Raw genomic sequence first — 18,449 nt, 5'->3', positions numbered from 1 at the left:
AACACATTGCAGGGCAGAAGAAGCAGCATCTGCTTGTACAATAGCTGGTGCAGGCTTCTGTATCACAGGAGGGAACGGAGTGCAGAGAGTTTTCAGGCTCTCAGACATGCTGAAGTAATATCTTCATTTGTTATCTCTTTGATAATCATACAGAAAATACATACTGAGAATATCATATGCTGTGTTAATAGTGTATCTACTGGTGATAAGCTGTTGGAAATTTCTTTAGTAGTGTAGATCTCAACTAGAAGATCTCAGCAAAGCCAGTTTTGATTCTAGTATTTCAATTCAAACATATTGTAAAGAAATGGCACAGAATCTGAGAGTGATTTGAGTTAGAATGGACCTTAAAGGTAAACTCATTCCATCCTCTGCCATGGGAGGGACACCTCCCACTGTCCCAGGCTGCTCCAAGCCCTGTCCAGCCTGGCCTTGGGCAGTGCCAGGGATCCAGGGGCAGCCACAGCTTCTCTGGACACCCTGTGCCAGCCCTGCCCACCCTCCCAGGGAACAATTCCTGCCCAATATCCCATCTATCCCTGCCCTCTGGCAGTGGGAAGCCATTCCCTGTGTCCTGTCCCTTGTCCCCAGCCCCTCTCCAGCTCTCCTGGAGCCCCTTGAGGCCCTGCCAGGGGCTCTGAGGTGTCCCTGGAGCCTTCTCCTCTCCAGGTGAGCACCCACAGCTCTACCAGCCTGTGTCTGTAGGAAAGCATCAGTGATCCATTCATTTCCTCAGTGAGGTTTAATACAGAGTATAAAGAACTTATCGTTGCTTTGAAATAGTCTACATAAATAATTAGTTTTCCTAATAGATGCGTTTAGGACCATCTATATTACAATAAATATTGTCTTAAAAGCAACTCACCAAAGACTATATAAATTCAAGTTTAACGTCCAGGATAATAATGAAAAAGCTCTATCTGCACTATTTTTTAGTGATTCAATTCAGGGCTGTAGTGACTATCTGAAGTACCTCCATTTAATAAGGAGTGTATTTTTTTATAGATATCTATAGACATATATACTATGCAGAGTGTATCACATCAGGTGAGGTGCAGTACATGCACAAGTGTATTGTCCAACCCAGTGCTGTCTTTGTTACCTCAAAGGAAGTGCTGCTTTGAAAAGTGTTTTGTAAGGATGCTCTGAGCCCTCCCCAGTGAATGTGAACATTGGTGCAGTCAGCAGCAGCCTGCTAAGAGACTTCCAGGAAAAAACAGCAAGTGACAATATGAAGAACAGTTCTGACATTAATGCTTTATTTCTCTTGCAGGAGAAAGTGGCTGCTCTCAGAGCAGCATCAGCCACCCAGCTGTGCAGGAGGGGACAGTCAGTGTCCACAGTCCAAAGAAATCAAGCAAGATTACTCCCAAATTTCACAACCGTATTGTTCACCGTGTGTGGAAGGAATGCATCCTCAACAGGGCACAGTCCAAGTATGGCAGCAGTCCTCATGCTTTGCTGATTTAAAACACATAATATACAGCTAAAATTGTCATGGTTTGCCTTAATGTTACTCCTTGCAGGATTCCTTTGCCACCAATCAGAGCTGATGATGCCAAACAGCATTATCAAAGAAAATGTTGTGAATTTGTCCCTGTGTTCAGCTGAGAACTTCTGACACTTCCCACTGTGTTTGCAGTTGTGTACCCTAATTGTGACAGTCCTTGAGGCCACACATCCAAAGGATGTGCCTTCAGCCAAATGCTCTCAGATTTAGTGATGGCAGCTTCTATCTCCAGTTGTAGTTACCACACTGAAAGCTGGGTGATTGCAGAACAGATTTATATATTTGATATTTAGTGCTCTAAGGGGAGTATTTGTAAAGCATTACATGAGTTGGACTAAGATTTCAATTGACAAGGGTGTATAAATTGATGTTAGTATCACAGACCTTTAGTGCTGGAGATTTAAAGTGTATCACAGCATGGTGAGCCCTGAAATATGTGTTTTTTCCTATTTCCATGCAATTTCCTCACTGGCTTTGTCAGACTAATTTCCAGAAGCAGTTTAAATGGTTTTCCCCTTGTTTCTTGTGCTCAGACTCCGGAGTTATCTAATGCAGAGCTGGGACCTTCCTCCTACATAAATCAAACTGTAAATTTAAGGAGTAGTACAGGGATCTGCTGTCAATTTCAAAGGTCAGGTAGAAGGAAGTAATTTATCTGAGGGGAACATATATGAATTTATGCACATACATTTTTAAAATAATGCTTTTCCAAAGGTGGTGATTACTAAAATAATTTTCTCTTCTTCAGGAGGAATCAAATTACAGCTGCAAATTTGGAGGAGGAAGTTCCTAACAATAGTGTTTCATGGGATTTTGTGGATCCAGTCCAAAGAGTCAGTTGTTCTTGTTCCAGGTGAGTTTTGAAGAGAATAAACATTTGTCATATTGTGAGAGCCCTTTTCAGACAGAGGTACACTTACAGAAGGGAGTTATGCTTTAGCTGAGGCAAGAGGAAACTGTAATATCAAACCTGGAAACACATTTGGGGGATGCATCTGCATCTCAGCCCATTGTCACTTGAAGGAGCCAATCCAAGTGGAAAAATGATGGTATTAGGGCCAGGACCACTTCTCATTCATAAGGAGCTCATCTTGCAGCTTTTCAGAGCTGTGACCTTTGATTAAGTGGTTAAGGCTTGTGGTGAAGAGGGCAGGATCTGCCGAAGTTTGTGAGCATCCTGATACTTGGAGGAAGAGGGAAAAAACATCCCTACAGATCACTTCATGTGCCTCTGGTCAATCTGCCAGGGCATCAAAACCCACCCAAGAGAATATTAAAGCTTTGCAGCCTGGTCACCCACTGTCACTGCATCAGAAAGAATTCACAGCTCACTCACACAAACACTTTAGGAGGTTATTAGTGTTATCTGTCATCTTTGGGTGGTTAGAATTCCAGAACTCCTCACTCAGGAAAGGCAAACCTTCATCACCAATATGGTAACCATTCTTAAAACTATCAGAGAGATGTTATAGGGCTAGAGAACCCCCCAGTTTGTAGTGAAATAGTCCTGTGAAGCACTTCTACTGAAATTCTTAATTCCCAAGGTCAGCATCTGCTTGTAAGGTATGTGGTAAAAGCACCTCTACCAGAAGAAGTTATTCCTTAAGCATGCAGCTCTTCTTTGTGCAGTGTGAGGAAGAGACGAAGGGACTGTGCATCCTACAAAGGTGGAATGTTCAACCTGGAGACTCTGCTCTATCCCAAGTGAGAGGATGCTTTCTGCAGCTCTTCCCCCCTGATTATACACATTGTTTGTATTCATATACTCAGGAATGTGGAACAGATAAATGTTTTGTCAGAATGCCAAGTGTTTCCTGTGGAAAACTGAGCTTTGCCTGGAAAGCATGGGATTCAATAGTGGGCAGTGGGAGCCTGGTTCTGTGGATAGGTTCAGCTGCACTTGCCATTTCACACTGTCTGTTCTTCCCTCCAGTGGTAACTGCATCATGCTGGAGTTGGTAAACACAGCAGCTGGGAAATGGAAACATTATCCTTAAAATGAAGGCAGTACCTGATTTCAAACTGCAATAAGTACTTTCTGTGTAGCTGCAGAACCTGAGCAGCTACTGGCATACAGAAATTGGTTTAGTCATTTCTGTGCCCATTCCATGTACTGGATAAATGTCAGGATATAATCTTAGATCTGGAGTCTCAAAGGGCTGTCTGGTGCTCAGCATCAAATTCAGTCTCCTGCAGACCCAGCTTGGTGTGTGAGGTGCAGAATGTCTGAAATAATTCTCTACAGTCAGTTAAAATACGGTGAATGATGGAGAATTAAGGCAATGAAATGCTACAAGAACATGCTTAAGGCAAACCTCCAGTTACCAGGGCATTAGCTGCACATTAGGGTGATTGCAGGCACAGACCATCTGCTGCTGCAGGGAATCTTTGGGAACAGCAAAGCCCTGCAGAAAGCTGGGATAACCCCACACAGCCTGGGTGCTGCCAGGGAACAGGGGCAGCAAACACAGGGTGTTGTGTTTGCACCTGTAGGCAGGGTTGGGTGTCTCCAATCTAGTCCACTTCACTTGCAATCATGTAGCTTATCTTTTTTAAGTAAAAAGCACATTGGATGTTTTGAAATGGGTTTTTGTTGCCCTATTGTTGTTCATAAAATAGGGCTGGAGTCATTCGTTTTGAAATGGTGTTTATTTTTAAACATGTTTCAATGCTAAGCACAAACACATCTTTCAATTTCTTTTTAGCTTAATAAAATCAAATAAACAACTAAACAAAAAGCTCTGAACAACAAAAAAGACCAGTAGAAGTATGGGCAATTTTATCCCTGTTGTCACATCCTTGGAAATCATCATCAGTATGATGAAAATACTTTCTAGCAGGACCTGAAACACTGCAATTCAGTCCTGTGCTTCTTAGTCTCAAAGATACTGGATATAAAGTCAAAAAAAGCCATATGGAGCCAGTAATAAGATGTTATGTTACTGCATTATTTTATTTTGAATATTTAAGAATATTTACTCAAGCTTCCTCCATCGGGCAAGAATTAAAAGCCGGTTAAAAGATCAGGAGCAGTCAGGAGGTTTCTCACTGCTGTCCTTTGGGTTTGGCTTTCCCCTGAGGTGGGGTAGCTGCCCAGAGCACGCCGTGAGTGGTTTCTCCCCTCCCTTTCCAGGCACAAGGTGTTCAAGCAGCGCTGCGCTGGTGCCTCGGGCCGGCCGCCGGCGCTGCCCCAGCCCGGCTTCGGCGTGGGGCCGGCGGCCTCGGCGCTGCCCCCTCCTGCCTCCTCAAAGCACAAAACCACCGAGAGGCAGGACAAGGGAGACAAACTGCAAAAAAGGCCCCTGATGCCATTTCACCATCGGCCCTCGGTGACTGAAGAGCTATGCATGGAGCAGGACACGTCCGGGCAGAAGCTGGGGCTGGCCGGGATGGAGTCCGCCTTGGAGGTTCCCAATTCCAGGAAATACGAGAAGCCGCTCTCGCTACCTGCTAGAAATCCAAGCAAGCCAATTAATATGAATCCTATGGATTCACCCCATTCCCCCACTTCCCCTCTGCCTCCCACCCTGAGCCCCCAGCCCAGAGGTCAGGAGGCGGAGAACCTGGACCCCCCTTCCGTTGCTGTGAACCCAGCACTCTACGGCGGCGGGCTGGAGCTGCAGCCACTGCCCAGCTTAGATGACAGGACAGTCCTGGTGGGACAGAGGTTACCTCTGATGGCAGAGGTCAGTGAGACAGCCTTGTACTGTGGCATAACTCAGAGCAACGAGGCCGTGGACGTGTGGAGGACCTACAGTGTCCCCTCGAGTGACGACCCCGAGTTCCGGCCGCCGGAGCTGCCGTGTGAGAGGTATGATGGCAGGATGGAGATCAACCCCGACAGCACTGCACTGAAAAGGTGAGAGTGCACGCTGGGCAGTCTGAATCATCACCAAACTCTAATTTCTGTGTTTCAGCTGAGAAAGGCTAAGGCTTCACCATCACAGATGCTGCAGAGAGCACCAAATACTTAAACAAAATCACTCTATTGCAGGATGCTTGCCTTTTCCATCTCTGGGTTTCTGTTGGACACTACAAGAACCGATCAATCTCTTTGTAACCTACGTTTGTGTTTTGTGCTATCCTAAAAATTACTGTAGCATTCTGATTATGCATTTTAAAAAATGCACCAGAGAGAGTGGTTAATGAAAATGTTTAGGAAAAATTAATTGAGGAAGAGATTTTGGGTTAAAAGACTATTTGGTTTGGTAATTACAATGGAGCTTGCTAGGCTGAAAAGAGTTTCAGCCTGAAAACACAGTCTGGGAAAGCTGGACTTCAAAAAGTGTTTTCGTTTATACAGTGACAAAATTGATTCTTCTTTCATTGTCCCAAAGTCGATCTTAATACAGTAAGGTATTTAATACTAAATATATCCCATACATCCTCTATTTGAGGAAAAAGACATTTCTCCTTGATCAAGGGGGATGGAGTGAGCCATGGGCTCTATTTGTGTGACAGCTGCAGATTTCGCTGGTTTTGTTTCATGGTGGCTTTGCTTGTTTATTTCACTTCAGGCTCTTAGCACAACCTAACAAACGGTTTAAAATTTTGGAAGAGCAGAAACCAGTGCAGACTCTAAACTATCTCGACCCCTTGCCTCTACTACAACCCCCTGGAGAAGGCTGGGGAGACACCAGTGATCCTTACACCTTTGAAGATGGAGATATTAAGTACAGTTTCACAGTCAATAAGAAATGCAGACTTGGGGCTGAGAAAGATCCTTTGAAAAAGAACAAGGTAAGGTGTAAATCCAGTCTTTGGCCTTAATATTCTTGGGGGGGTTTATCCTGTAGCACAGTGTTTGCTGTACCGCACTCTCGAAGACACAGGTCGGTTCCACTGATGTATATATTTTTATATATATATTTTAATTATTTTATATTGTCACCTGCACAATGCTCCTTATATATATCTTATCCTTTATGGAGCTGTTTTGGTGTCTGGCTGTGCAAGCAAACATTCTGAAAGCTGTTTTTTCCTGGAGAGTTTGAGGTGGTTGATTACCTGGACTGGCTGTCAGAGCTGAATATGGTCCATGGAATCCTTTGTAAATCTTATATTTAACTCAGACCCCTGAGTTTGACTGGACAAAGGAAAACATTTGTTCTTACATAGCTTAAATTCATGTCCATGAAATCTCTTTGGTGTTTTGTGTAGTCAGAAGATGGGATTGGTTCCAAGGAAATCCCCTCAACGGGCCATTCCACGCCAGTTCCTGATGGAAAAGATGCCATGTCCATTTTCAGTTCTGCTCCTAAGACCGGTGAGTTAAAGCCCTTTGATTCACTTTGCAAAGAAAAAATACCCATTAACATCTGGAGGGAAAAATCACATGTAAACTTTTGGTCGTAATATCACAGCTACAGACAAGCTCTCAAGCTGGAAAAGTCTTGATTTTCCTCGTCCTTTTTATAAAAAGCAATTATATATTTTTTAGAACGTTAAATGAGCAGCAGCCCCTTCCTTGTTCCCCAGCTGAGCCTGGGTGGTTGCTGAGGAGCCTGCAGGGCTCCAGCAGAGCAGAGGGGCCGTTGTGCTGCTGGCTGTGCCCCCCTTGCCCTGACTGTGTGTTCCCTGTGCAGAGGCGCGGCAGGAGCCCGGCAGGGCCGGCTCGGGCAGCCTCACCCAGGTCACCGACCTGGCCCCGTCCCTGCACGACCTCGACAACATCTTCGACAACTCCGACGAGGATGAGCTCGGGGTGAGTCTCCTTGGGGACCAGCCCTCTGCAGGCCAGGATACAGGGATCCCAGTGGGAATGATGGTCCCTAATAGATGGGAGAGAGAGAGAGTTTCCAGGCAGGCAGGCTTGGATTTTAGCTGGCAAAGAGAGAGATCCTTCAGGAGATCCGTCCTGCATGGACAGGCTGTAAGAAGTTTCCACAGGGAGAGCCATGCAGTTCCTTTATAAATCCATTATACTACTTCTCTGTCCTGGACTTCTGTTTGAGAATTATGGTGGAAAATATTCAAGTTTTATTAATCGATGATGGGTTCTTTTACCTTTGTCTAAGAACCTGCTCATAGAAAAATAAATTCAACCGTACAGGATTCCCGTAATTCTCTGAATCATGTTCCCTCATATTCCTCCAAGCACTTTATTTCAGTGCAGAGAGGAATAGTTGCTGCATGTTAGGAAATACAGAAGGAAATGCAGATTGATATCAGTTATGGGGGGGAGGGAAGTTGCCTGGGAAGGCAAACATTTGGGTAGTCACTATCTTCAAGCATAATCTGATACAGCCATAATGATACAGATGGTGGTCCTAAAGTGACTGTTAGTAGATAACAGTGTTTAAAAGTCTTATGTCTTGTTCTTGGCAGGACTTTATAAGTGCATAATTTCCTTACTGTGGTTCTACACAAACTGCACATCAGATGCCACAGTTAATATGCAAATCTATCAGAGGACTGTTCTGTCAAAATAAAAAATTTAATTTTGTAAAAAAAAAAAAAAATCCTGTCAAAATAAAAAAAAAAACTCTTCTCTGAAGTTGCCCTGGACAGCCCTAATGTTCTTCCTGTCTTAACATTTGCGTGCGTTGGGCTTACTGTCAGTGTCATATTCCCATTACTACCTTGGAGTAATCCAAACATGGAAACAAAGAGGGCAGTCACATGCATTTCAAGCTCAGGGATTGTGATATATATATATATATAACAAAATATTTGTTTTTAGTTTTGAAAGGGGGGAAAAAGTCCAGACTCCTTGTGTGGGGGAGTGGGTGGGAGGGTAGGGAGGCAGGTGTATCTCGGCCGTGCAGTGGCCCCGGCGGTGTCAGCGTGTGCTAACTGCAGTGTTTGGTTGGCAGGCCGTGTCCCCAGCCCTGCGCTCCTCCAAGCTGCCGGCAGCGGGCTCCGAGGAGCGGCCGCTGGGCAAGGACGGCCGGACTGCGGTTCCCTACCCTCCCAGTGAGTACCATGGCTTCTCTGCCCCGCAGCCCTGCCCTGCCCTGCCCTGCCCTGCCCTGCCCTGCCCTGCCCTGCCCTGCCTGCACTGCCCTGCCTGCACTGCCCTGCACTGCCCTGCCCTGCACTGCCCTGCACTGCCCTGCCCTGCCCGCCCTGCCCTGCCCTGCACTGCCCTGCACTACCCTGCCCTGCCCTGCCCTGCACTGCACTGCCCTGCCCTGCACTGCCCTGCCCTGCACTGCCTGCACTGCCCTGCACTGCCCTGCACTGCCCTGCCCTGCACTGCCCTGCACTGCACTGCCCTGCCCTGCCCTGCCCTGCCCTGCCCTGCCCTGCCCTGCACTGCCCTGCCCTGCCCTGCCCTGCACTGCCCTGCCTGCACTGCCCTGCACTGCCCTGCACTGCCCTGCCCTGCACTGCCCTGCACTGCCCTGCCCTGCACTGCCCTGCACTACCCTGCCCTGCCCTGCCCTGCACTGCACTGCCCTGCCCTGCACTGCCCTGCCCTGCCCTGCCCGCCCTGCCCTGCCCTGCACTGCCCTGCACTACCCTGCCCTGCCCTGCCCTGCACTGCACTGCCCTGCCCTGCACTGCCCTGCACTGCCCTGCCTGCACTGCCCTGCACTGCCCTGCACTGCCCTGCACTGCCCTGCCCTGCACTGCCCTGCACTGCCCTGCCTGCACTGCCCTGCACTGCCCTGCACTACCCTGCCCTGCCCTGCCCTGCACTGCACTGCCCTGCCCTGCACTGCCCTGCACTGCCCTGCCTGCACTGCCCTGCCCTGCCCTGCACTGCCCTGCACTGCCCTGCCCTGCCCTGCACTGCCCTGCCTGCACTGCCCTGCCCTGCCCTGCCCTGCCCTGCACTGCCCTGCCCTGCCCTGCCCTGCCCTGCCTGCACTGCCCTGCCCTGCCCTGCACTGCCCTGCCTGCACTGCCCTGCCCTGCCCTGCACTGCCCTGCCCTGCCCTGCACTGCCCTGCCTTGCCTGCACTGCCCTGCCCTGCACTGCCCTGCCCTGCCCTGCCCTGCACTGCCCTGCCCTGCACTGCCCTGCACTGCCCTGCCCTGCCCTGCCCTGCCTGCACTGCCCTGCCCTGCCCTGCCCTGCCTGCACTGCCCTGCACTGCCCTGCCCTGCCCTGCACTGCCCTGCCTGCCCTGCCCTGCCCTGCCCTGCCCTGCCCTGCCTGCACTGCCCTGCCCTGCACTGCACTGCCCTGCACTGCCCTGCACTGCACTGCCCTGCACTGCCCTGCCCTGCCTGCACTGCCCTGCCTGCACTGCCCTGCACTGCCCTGCCCTGCCCTGCCCTGCACTGCCCTGCCCTGCACTGCCCTGCACTACCCTGCCCTGCCCTGCCCTGCCCTGCACTGCCCTGCACTGCACTGCCCTGCCCTGCCCTGCCCTGCACTGCCCTGCCCTGCCCTGCCTGCCCAGCTCAGCCTGCCCTGCCCTGCACTGCCCTGCACTGCACTGCCCTGCACTGCCCTGCACTGCCCTGCCCTGCACTGCCCTGCACTACCCTGCCCTGCCCTGCCCTGCACTGCACTGCCCTGCCCTGCACTGCCCTGCACTGCCCTGCCCTGCACTGCCCTGCACTGCCCTGCCCTGCCCTGCCCTGCACTGCCCTGCACTGCCCTGCCCTGCCCTGCACTGCCCTGCCTGCACTGCCCTGCCCTGCACTGCCCTGCCCTGCCCTGCCCTGCACTGCCCTGCCCTGCACTGCCCTGCACTGCCCTGCCCTGCCCTGCCCTGCACTGCCCTGCACTACCCTGCCCTGCCCTGCACTGCCCTGCCTGCACTGCCCTGCCCTGCCCTGCCCTGCCCTGCACTGCCCTGCCCTGCACTGCACTGCCCTGCCCTGCCCTGCCCTGCCCTGCCCTGCACTGCCCTGCACTGCCCTGCCCTGCCCTGCCCTGCACTGCACTGCCCTGCCCTGCCCTGCACTGCACTGCCCTGCCCTGCCCTGCACTGCCCTGCCCTGCCCTGCACTGCCCTGCCCTGCACTGCCCTGCCCTGCACTGCCCTGCCTGCACTGCCCTGCCCTGCCCTGCCCTGCCCTGCACTGCCCTGCCCTGCACTGCACTGCCCTGCCCTGCCCTGCACTGCCCTGCCCTGCCCTGCACTGCCCTGCCCTGCACTGCCCTGCCCTGCACTGCCCTGCCCTGCACTGCACTGCCCTGCCCTGCCCTGCCCTGCACTGCCCTGCACTGCCCTGCCCTGCCCTGCCCTGCCCTGCACTGCCCTGCCCTGCACTGCCCTGCCCTGCACTGCCCTGCCCTGCACTGCACTGCACTGCCCTGCCCTGCCCTGCCCTGCACTGCACTGCCCTGCCCTGCCCTGCCCTGCCCTGCACTGCACTGCCCTGCCCTGCCCTGCACTGCACTGCCCTGCACTGCCCTGCCTGCACTGCCCTGCCCTGCCCTGCCCTGCCCTGCCCTGCCCTGCCCTGCCCTGCCCTGCCCTGCCTGCACTGCCCTGCCCTGCACTGCCCTGCCCTGCACTGCCCTGCCCTGCCCTGCACTGCCCTGCCCTGCCTGCACTGCCCTGCCCTGCCCTGCCCTGCACTGCCCTGCCCTGCCCTGCCCTGCCCTGCCCTGCCCTGCCTGCCCTGCCCTGCACTGCCCTGCCCTGCCCTGCCCTGCCCTGCACTGCACTGCCCTGCCCTGCCCTGCACTGCACTGCCCTGCACTGCCCTGCCCTGCCCTGCACTGCACTGCCCTGCCCTGCCCTGCCCTGCCCTGCCCAGCCCTGCCCTGCCCTGCCCTGCCCTGCACTGCCCTGCCCTGCACTGCACTGCCTGCACTGCCCTGCCCTGCCCTGCCCTGCCCTGCACTGCACTGCCCTGCCCTGCCCTGCACTGCACTGCCCTGCACTGCCCTGCCCTGCCCTGCACTGCCCTGCCTGCACTGCCCTGCCCTGCACTGCCCTGCCCTGCACTGCCCTGCCCTGCCCTGCACTGCCCTGCCCTGCCTGCACTGCCCTGCCCTGCCCTGCCCTGCACTGCCCTGCCCTGCCCTGCCCTGCCCTGCCCTGCCCTGCCTGCCCTGCCCTGCACTGCCCTGCCTGCACTGCCCTGCCCTGCCCTGCCCTGCCCTGCACTGCCCTGCCCTGCACTGCACTGCCCTGCCTGCACTGCCCTGCCCTGCCCTGCCCTGCACTGCCCTGCCCTGCCCTGCCCTGCCTGCCCTGCCCTGCACTGCCCTGCCCTGCCCTGCCCAGCCCTGCCCTGCACTGCCCTGCCCTGCACTGCCCTGCCCTGCACTGCCCTGCCCTGCCCTGCACTGCACTGCCCTGCCCTGCCCAGCCCTGCCCTGCACTGCCCTGCCCTGCACTGCCCTGCCCTGCACTGCCCTGCCCTGCCCTGCCCTGCCCTGCCTGCACTGCCCTGCCCTGCACTGCACTGCCCTGCACTGCCCTGCACTGCACTGCCCTGCACTGCCCTGCCCTGCCTGCACTGCCCTGCCCTGCACTGCACTGCCCTGCACTGCCCTGCCCTGCCCTGCACTGCCCTGCCTGCACTGCCCTGCCCTGCCCTGCACTGCCCTGCCTGCACTGCCCTGCCCTGCCCTGCACTGCCCTGCCCTGCCCTGCACTGCCCTGCCCTGCACTGCCCTGCCCTGCACTGCCCTGCCCTGCCCTGCCCTGCCCTGCACTGCCCTGCCCTGCACTGCACTGCCTGCACTGCCCTGCCCTGCCCTGCCCTGCCCTGCACTGCCCTGCCTGCACTGCCCTGCACTGCCCTGCCCTGCCCTGCCCTGCCCTGCCCTGCCCTGCACTGCACTGCCCTGCACTGCCCTGCCCTGCCCTGCACTGCCCTGCCTGCACTGCCCTGCACTGCCCTGCACTGTACTGCCCAGCCCTGCCCTGCCCTGCCTGCACTGCCCTGCCCTGCACTGCACTGCCCTGCCCTGCCCTGCACTGCACTGCCCTGCACTGCCCTGCCCTGCCTGCACTGCCCTGCCCTGCCCTGCACTGCCCTGCCCTGCACTGCCCTGCCCTGCCCTGCACTGCCCTGCCCTGCACTGCCCTGCCCTGCCCTGCACTGCCCTGCCCTGCACTGCCCTGCCTGCACTGCCCTGCCTTGCCTGCACTGCCCTGCCCTGCCCAGCCCTGCACTGCCCTGCCCTGCCCAGCCCTGCACTGCCCTGCACTGCCCTGCCCTGCCCTGCACTGCCCTGCCCTGCACTGCCCTGCCTGCACTGCCCTGCCTTGCCTGCACTGCCCTGCACTGCCCTGCCCTGCACTGCCCTGCACTGCCCTGCAGTGCCCAGCCCTGCACTGCCCTGCCCTGCACTGCCCTGCACTGCCCTGCACTGCCTGCACTGCCCTGCCTTGCCTGCACTGCCCTGCACTGCCCTGCCCTGCACTGCCCAGCCCTGCACTGCCCTGCAGTGTCACCGAGGGCACACCTGGTGCTGGAATTGCCAGCTTGTAATGAGGGCAGTGGTAATACAGGTGTTTAATGAGATATGAGGTACTCTTCTGCTGACATTGTGGTCTTGGTCTGCAACTATGGGAGGGGTTTGTTACAAATCTTCCTTTGGAAGACTTCCTCTCTCTTCTCTGCTCACTGTTGGGCGCTTCCACCATTACCAAATCCCTCTTTAAGTATAAATCCTTCTACTTAACGAAATCAAAGATTTTAGAACCATGGCTTATCAACTGGCCATGATGGTGCAACTGATCTCGGAAGAAAATTGCATTGAACGTTTGACAAATTAAAACTAAAATCACCTTCAGGGTTTATTCTGGATGTGGAAATGCGTGACTAAAATCAAGGTGCTGGGTTCTAACTGGAGGCTTGGTGTGGACCTTTTATAGGTCGTTATGGTAGTGATACTTGTGCAGGCCCTGCACATGGACAAGAGAAGTTATGGGAGTGCAGGAATCTTATGGAATTGTATGAAATTAGGTTAAACAATAGGGCTGTTTTCTAAGGACTCTGCCAACAAATATTGGGAATGGTGACTTGTACTCTGAGGTTTGGGGGCTTTGCTGCATTTCTTGCACTTGACAGGATGGTGCAGCTGGGGGGGTCAGGGTCTGCTCCCAAGGAACAGGGACAGGAGGAGAGGGAGCGGCCTCAGGCTGTGCCAGGGGAGGCTCAGGTAGGATATTGGGAACATTTTTTCACTGAGAGGGTTGTGAAACCCTGGCATGGCTGTCCAGGGCAGTGCTGGAGTCTCCAACCGTGGAGGGATTTACCAGCCCTGTGGATGTGGCACTTGGGGACATGGGTCAGTGGTGGCCATGGCAGTGCTGGGGAGTGGTTGGACTTGATGATCTCAGAGGGCTTTTCCAGCCTGAACAGATCTCTGCTTCTGCTGGTGTAGGTGGCATTTCTTTTGAGATAAAGGAGAAATGTGTTTGTGGGACAGGAGGAAGGTGAGAATTTCTGGTACAGTAGTAATGAATCAAGTCACAACTTACTTAGTGGTGAGAGGGAAGAGTGTTTGATTTCTGTGGCCACTGTAAGCAGAAATCCAATCTCTCTGCTAATCATTCTTTAAAGCCTTCTCATTAACTTCAGCTGGTAATGAGAACAAATTGAGGTGAAGAAAAAAACCAGTCTGAAGGAGATGAGTCAGAGTTTTATGGACCCATAAAAGCTGTGCTGATTTACTCAAATGTAGAAGTCTGAAGTATACAGAGATTGGATTTTGACAGGTTTAGTTGATCCATAGCTTTTTAAAATATGCAAAGCTTTTTCAAGCATGACACACATGAAAATGAATGATGATAGTTGCCTGTTGCTGTAGGGTTGGGGGATTTTTTGTAATTAAACTTTTTTATGAATCTGCACTGCAGAATTTTGCTAAGTGGAGTGAGCTGGAGGTGAGAAAATGATGTAGTGTGAAGTTAAACAGATACACTCCACTTGTAGCCGTGGCCTTGCCACCAGCTGTCGAGGCAGAGCAGTGTCTGTGGGGAGCTGAAGTGCTTGTAGAGCATCATAAATTCCTACTGGCCACCCTTCATTTTCACCTTCCTCCCTGTCCCCTCTCCAGTGCCTAAAGCACCTCTCATTGCTGAGAAACAGAGGCAGCTAATCCAGCTGCCAGCCTGAGCATTGTATTCCATACTAAATTTGGTGGAAAAGAGTTTCTTCCATTCTGCTGAACTTTTTTCAGCTTTGATATATACTGTATCAGGACAAGACTAAGGTCTTTTAAATTCAGATACTGAGAGAGTGGGGGAAAAAGAATATGGACAGAGTGGGGATAATTCATAGCCCACTGTTTACTATGCTCCTCCAGGTTGTGAAGGACTGGGTTCAGCTTGGACAGCTATTACCAAAAGAACTGCATTTTGAGAGGACTGCCCCTATTTGAGTGGTTTCCCTTTGTCTAAAGAGTTCAGTAGCCTGGCTGTGTCATCTCTGAGCACAAAAGCATCACATGTGGGGTTGGCTCTGTTGAGGCAGAGTGGAGACACATCCTGAGGCATCAGCATCCTACACAAATGTACTGTTAGTGCAGGTATTCACAGTCAATAGATAATTCTAATCCCCTTACTTATTTCTGCCTTTTTCTGTTAGTTTTTGAGAACAGTACTGCTTCTTAGTGGTTTGGATTTCCACAACACAGTGTTCACCAGTCAGAAAACCATCTGTATTGATTTATGAATTTTCCATGATCTTTAGGATGCAGATGTTAGTGAGTACAAGAGTGTCCTCGTGTCCCGTCAGCTTGGGTATAGAAATGAGATTGGGCATTAAATCTGTCCAAAAAAGTATCTAAGATACTTGTGGGAGTTCACCCTTCTCTAATTACAGTGGTTCACCACTGATGGTTTTGTCCAGAGAGGACCTGTCCTAATTCAAGTCAGGAAAATAGAGCATTTATGCTGAATGTGACACAAAGTAAGTATGGAAGCTGTAGGTGGAAGGAAGCAGAATGGAGCACAGGAGAATATGCAAGACTTTGCTGTGATTTGTGTTTGATTGCATTACATTGTATAGAGCATCTCTGTTGGGGTTGGTTGTTCTACTTTAAGAAGAAAAACAGACAGTGGATGATTCCATTACATTCATTTCCTGAGAAGTCATTTAGGGATCTTCCTGGCTTAATGTCTTGTGATGCAAAATGATAATTTTGTGGCTCCTCTGACACTAGAACTTTGTGATGCTTGGCAGTCTGTTCCTGGGCAGAACTGCCCGTGTTTGTGGCAGGAATTGGGTTGTCATGGACCAGACAAGGCTACAGTGACTGAGTGGAGAAATCCAGCTCAGGGCACACAAAGGCCTCCTGGTTTAGGGCTAGGTCAGCTCTGGCAAAGGGAGGAAACTCCTCTTTGGCTCCGTAGAAAGTCACTGCAGTGAGCTTGGCATTAATGTCAATTCACCTCTCCAGTTACGAAGGATTTATTAGTTGCTGGTAAACTGTACATTTATTTGTCTGTCTAACAGGTTGTTTCTACTGAACAATAACATTGCAGAGTATCCCTAGGAATTTGGGGAATTTATCCTTAGGAGTTAACTTTTGGTCTAGACTTACACAGCTGTCAGAACCTCAGTAAGTCTGGAGAAGCTTTGCTAGTTTTTAACTGATGAAATAAGAGCTAGCATTGAATCGATCTCTTCTATTTTATTGAATTTCCTTGGGAATTGTTATTTGAATGATTAACTGTGTTATTTCATCCTCTTCAGCTGTGGCAGATCTCCAAAGGATGTTCCCAACACCACCCTCTTTAGAACAGCACCCTGCCTTCTCCCCAGTGATGAGTTACAAAGACGGAATAAATTCAGAGACTGTGACTACCTTGGGAATGATGGAGAGTCCTATGGTCAATGTGGTTCCAACACAGCTGGCTGAGTTTAAAATGGAGGTGGAAGATGGATTAGGTAGCCCTAAACCTGAAGAAATTAAGGTAACATGCCAGAAGTGTGGAATTTTTACAGATTTGTCTATGTGCACTTTAATTTTTATAAACAAGTCCCATGTAGTGTGTAGCAACTAACAAATGTGAGCTGGACCCATGTAAAGAACCTGTCAGCCTGGAGCTGGAAAAATACTCTTCTCTAGTAGAAGAGTTTTTTAATTGTTGCCCTGATTTTAACTATATGCATTTTGTAATTTTATGTTTGTAATGGTTCTGGGTGTTCTCAGGAAACAAACAGTATTGTCTGTGAAATAGGCCCTGTGCTAACAGAAAGAATGTACATGTATGGAAAAACACCACACTTGTGGCTGAGTAGCTGTTAAATGATGTATTTCTTTAGATAATTTCTCTGTGGCACCTTTGCTGTGCCCCTCTCCCTGGTGCCAGGCTGGCATACAGTGGATGATGTGGTGCACGTAGAAAGGCTGCCTTTATCTCTCTGAAATGTTCCTTTTTTGGTTAGGGTTGAAACTCTGAGAAAGTCCAGGGGTTGAATTTGCTCTGTTTCTTCTTCAGCTGATGTTACTTCACAAGTTTTAAGGCCAGATGGGACCATTCTTATCTGACTTTCTGTGTAACACAGGTCAGGTAATGTCACCTAGTTCCTCCTCTCTCGAGTCCTGTAGTGTCTCAGTAACGAGCTGTTTGTAGCTGGGGACTCTGGGTTCTTGTGACATCCCAGTGTGGCCATTTCTCCATAGCATCCCATGGAGGGACCCAGCATCAGCACTGATATACATTGGTTGTGTCATTGTTCCATCACAGGGCAAGAGCAGGGCACAGATCATTCTGCCTGTGTATCCTGCATTACTGAACTTCTGGGGCTGGTTTTTGTCACTTTTGTCAGAAGGTACTGTTACCATATTTCCATGCATACAGCCTGAAGGGTGTTTTTTGAAAAAAAAAAAAAAAAAAAAAAAAATTGCGCTTTTTGTGTGAAAATGCACAGCACGTTGTTCTGCAGCAAGCTGCTCTGTACACAGGGAATAAAAATGGAGATGCCCACTCTAAGTCTGGCTTCCTAGTAGTCCCCAACCTTTGACTGAATAGCCTTATTCTTCTCCTTCACTCTGTCCCTCAGGTGCCACAGCCTGTTCCTTCTATTTCAGCAGATCCTTCTCTCCTCAGCACCACCTCCTTGTCTCTCCTTTGTGCCTGTGTTGGAATTAACTGAGGGCTGATTTTTAGGGCTCTGCACTGCTGAGCCAGGGACACACTTGCAGCTGCATGGACAAGACATGGTGGTGTGAGGGTGCTGATGGATGTCTTTGTTCAGTGTAAATGGTGTGGTCAGCTGTGAACCAGGACATTTTCCTGCCAGTAGGAATAGTATCCCTCAGGCAGACTGCAAGGGGGGCTGTGGCAAATCTGACAGAGTGACTTCTTCCACAGGAGCTTTCAGTTTTGTCCCCGGGAGAGAAGGGTGTCCCTGTCCCTGGCAAGAAGCAGGACAATGTGTGGGACAGCATTCCAGGGTTGTGCTCCTGTATTTTGGTGCCAGTCCAGTGCTCCCATATTTTGTGTGCCAGACCCCAGAATTCCCAGCTCATTCCCCTGCCAAGGGCTGAGCTGGCAGGGAACTTGTCCCAGCAGTTTTGTGGGGAAAGGGGCTTTGCAGATGTGGGAGGGAATTCCCAGTGTCCCTCCTGATGGTGGGACCCAGCTGGACATCAGGACATGGGGCAAGTCTGCTTTGGTACTTACTGCCAGAGCTCTGCCTCCTTCCTCCCTGAGCTCTCACTTGGAGGCACGCTGGGAAGAGGCACCTTCTCAGTGTCTGCTCCAGGACAGTCTCCATTGCCCATCTTGGGCTGGTGCATCCACAAGTTTCTATGCCACTACAGGAGTTTGAAATAAGTTTTTTATAAGGTTTGTAAGACTTTACCTTGCCACAGACCTTGCTGGGTTTTCTCTTCTGCTTGTGCAGCAAATTGTTTAAGAACAGGATAACTTGGGCCTGGGAAAGAAAAAAAAGTCTGTCTTGGAATTTGTTGAGCTGAAGGTTTTGGAGTGAGAGCAGATTTCAGGGCGTCATTGATACCAAAGATATTTTAATCTCCCTCACAGCCATTACAGGAGTATTAAAATACTTACTTCAATTTTGCCTGAGAACATTTCCAACAGCACAGTTGACTTGC

At 51.5% G+C, this 18,449-nt stretch overlaps 1 protein-coding gene across 1 annotated transcript in view; it reads left to right on the top strand.

Annotated features, from left to right (window-relative positions):
• Positions 1 to 18,449, top strand: part of MED13L (mediator complex subunit 13L) — a 185,504-nt gene that overhangs the window by 139,693 nt on the left and 27,362 nt on the right. Inside the window, 8 exon segments of the mRNA XM_066331362.1 lie at positions 1,274 to 1,436; positions 2,259 to 2,363; positions 4,644 to 5,369; positions 6,028 to 6,250; positions 6,671 to 6,776; positions 7,096 to 7,214; positions 8,326 to 8,425; positions 16,079 to 16,299. Coding sequence (XP_066187459.1) covers positions 1,274 to 1,436; positions 2,259 to 2,363; positions 4,644 to 5,369; positions 6,028 to 6,250; positions 6,671 to 6,776; positions 7,096 to 7,214; positions 8,326 to 8,425; positions 16,079 to 16,299 — 1,763 coding nt within the window.

This window comes from Sylvia atricapilla, chromosome 17 (assembly GCF_009819655.1).
Source record: "Sylvia atricapilla isolate bSylAtr1 chromosome 17, bSylAtr1.pri, whole genome shotgun sequence".
NCBI classification, from domain to species: domain Eukaryota; kingdom Metazoa; phylum Chordata; class Aves; order Passeriformes; family Sylviidae; genus Sylvia; species Sylvia atricapilla.
The sequence above is the reverse complement of the archived record's forward strand: the minus strand, read 5'-3'. Positions and strand labels throughout refer to the sequence as shown.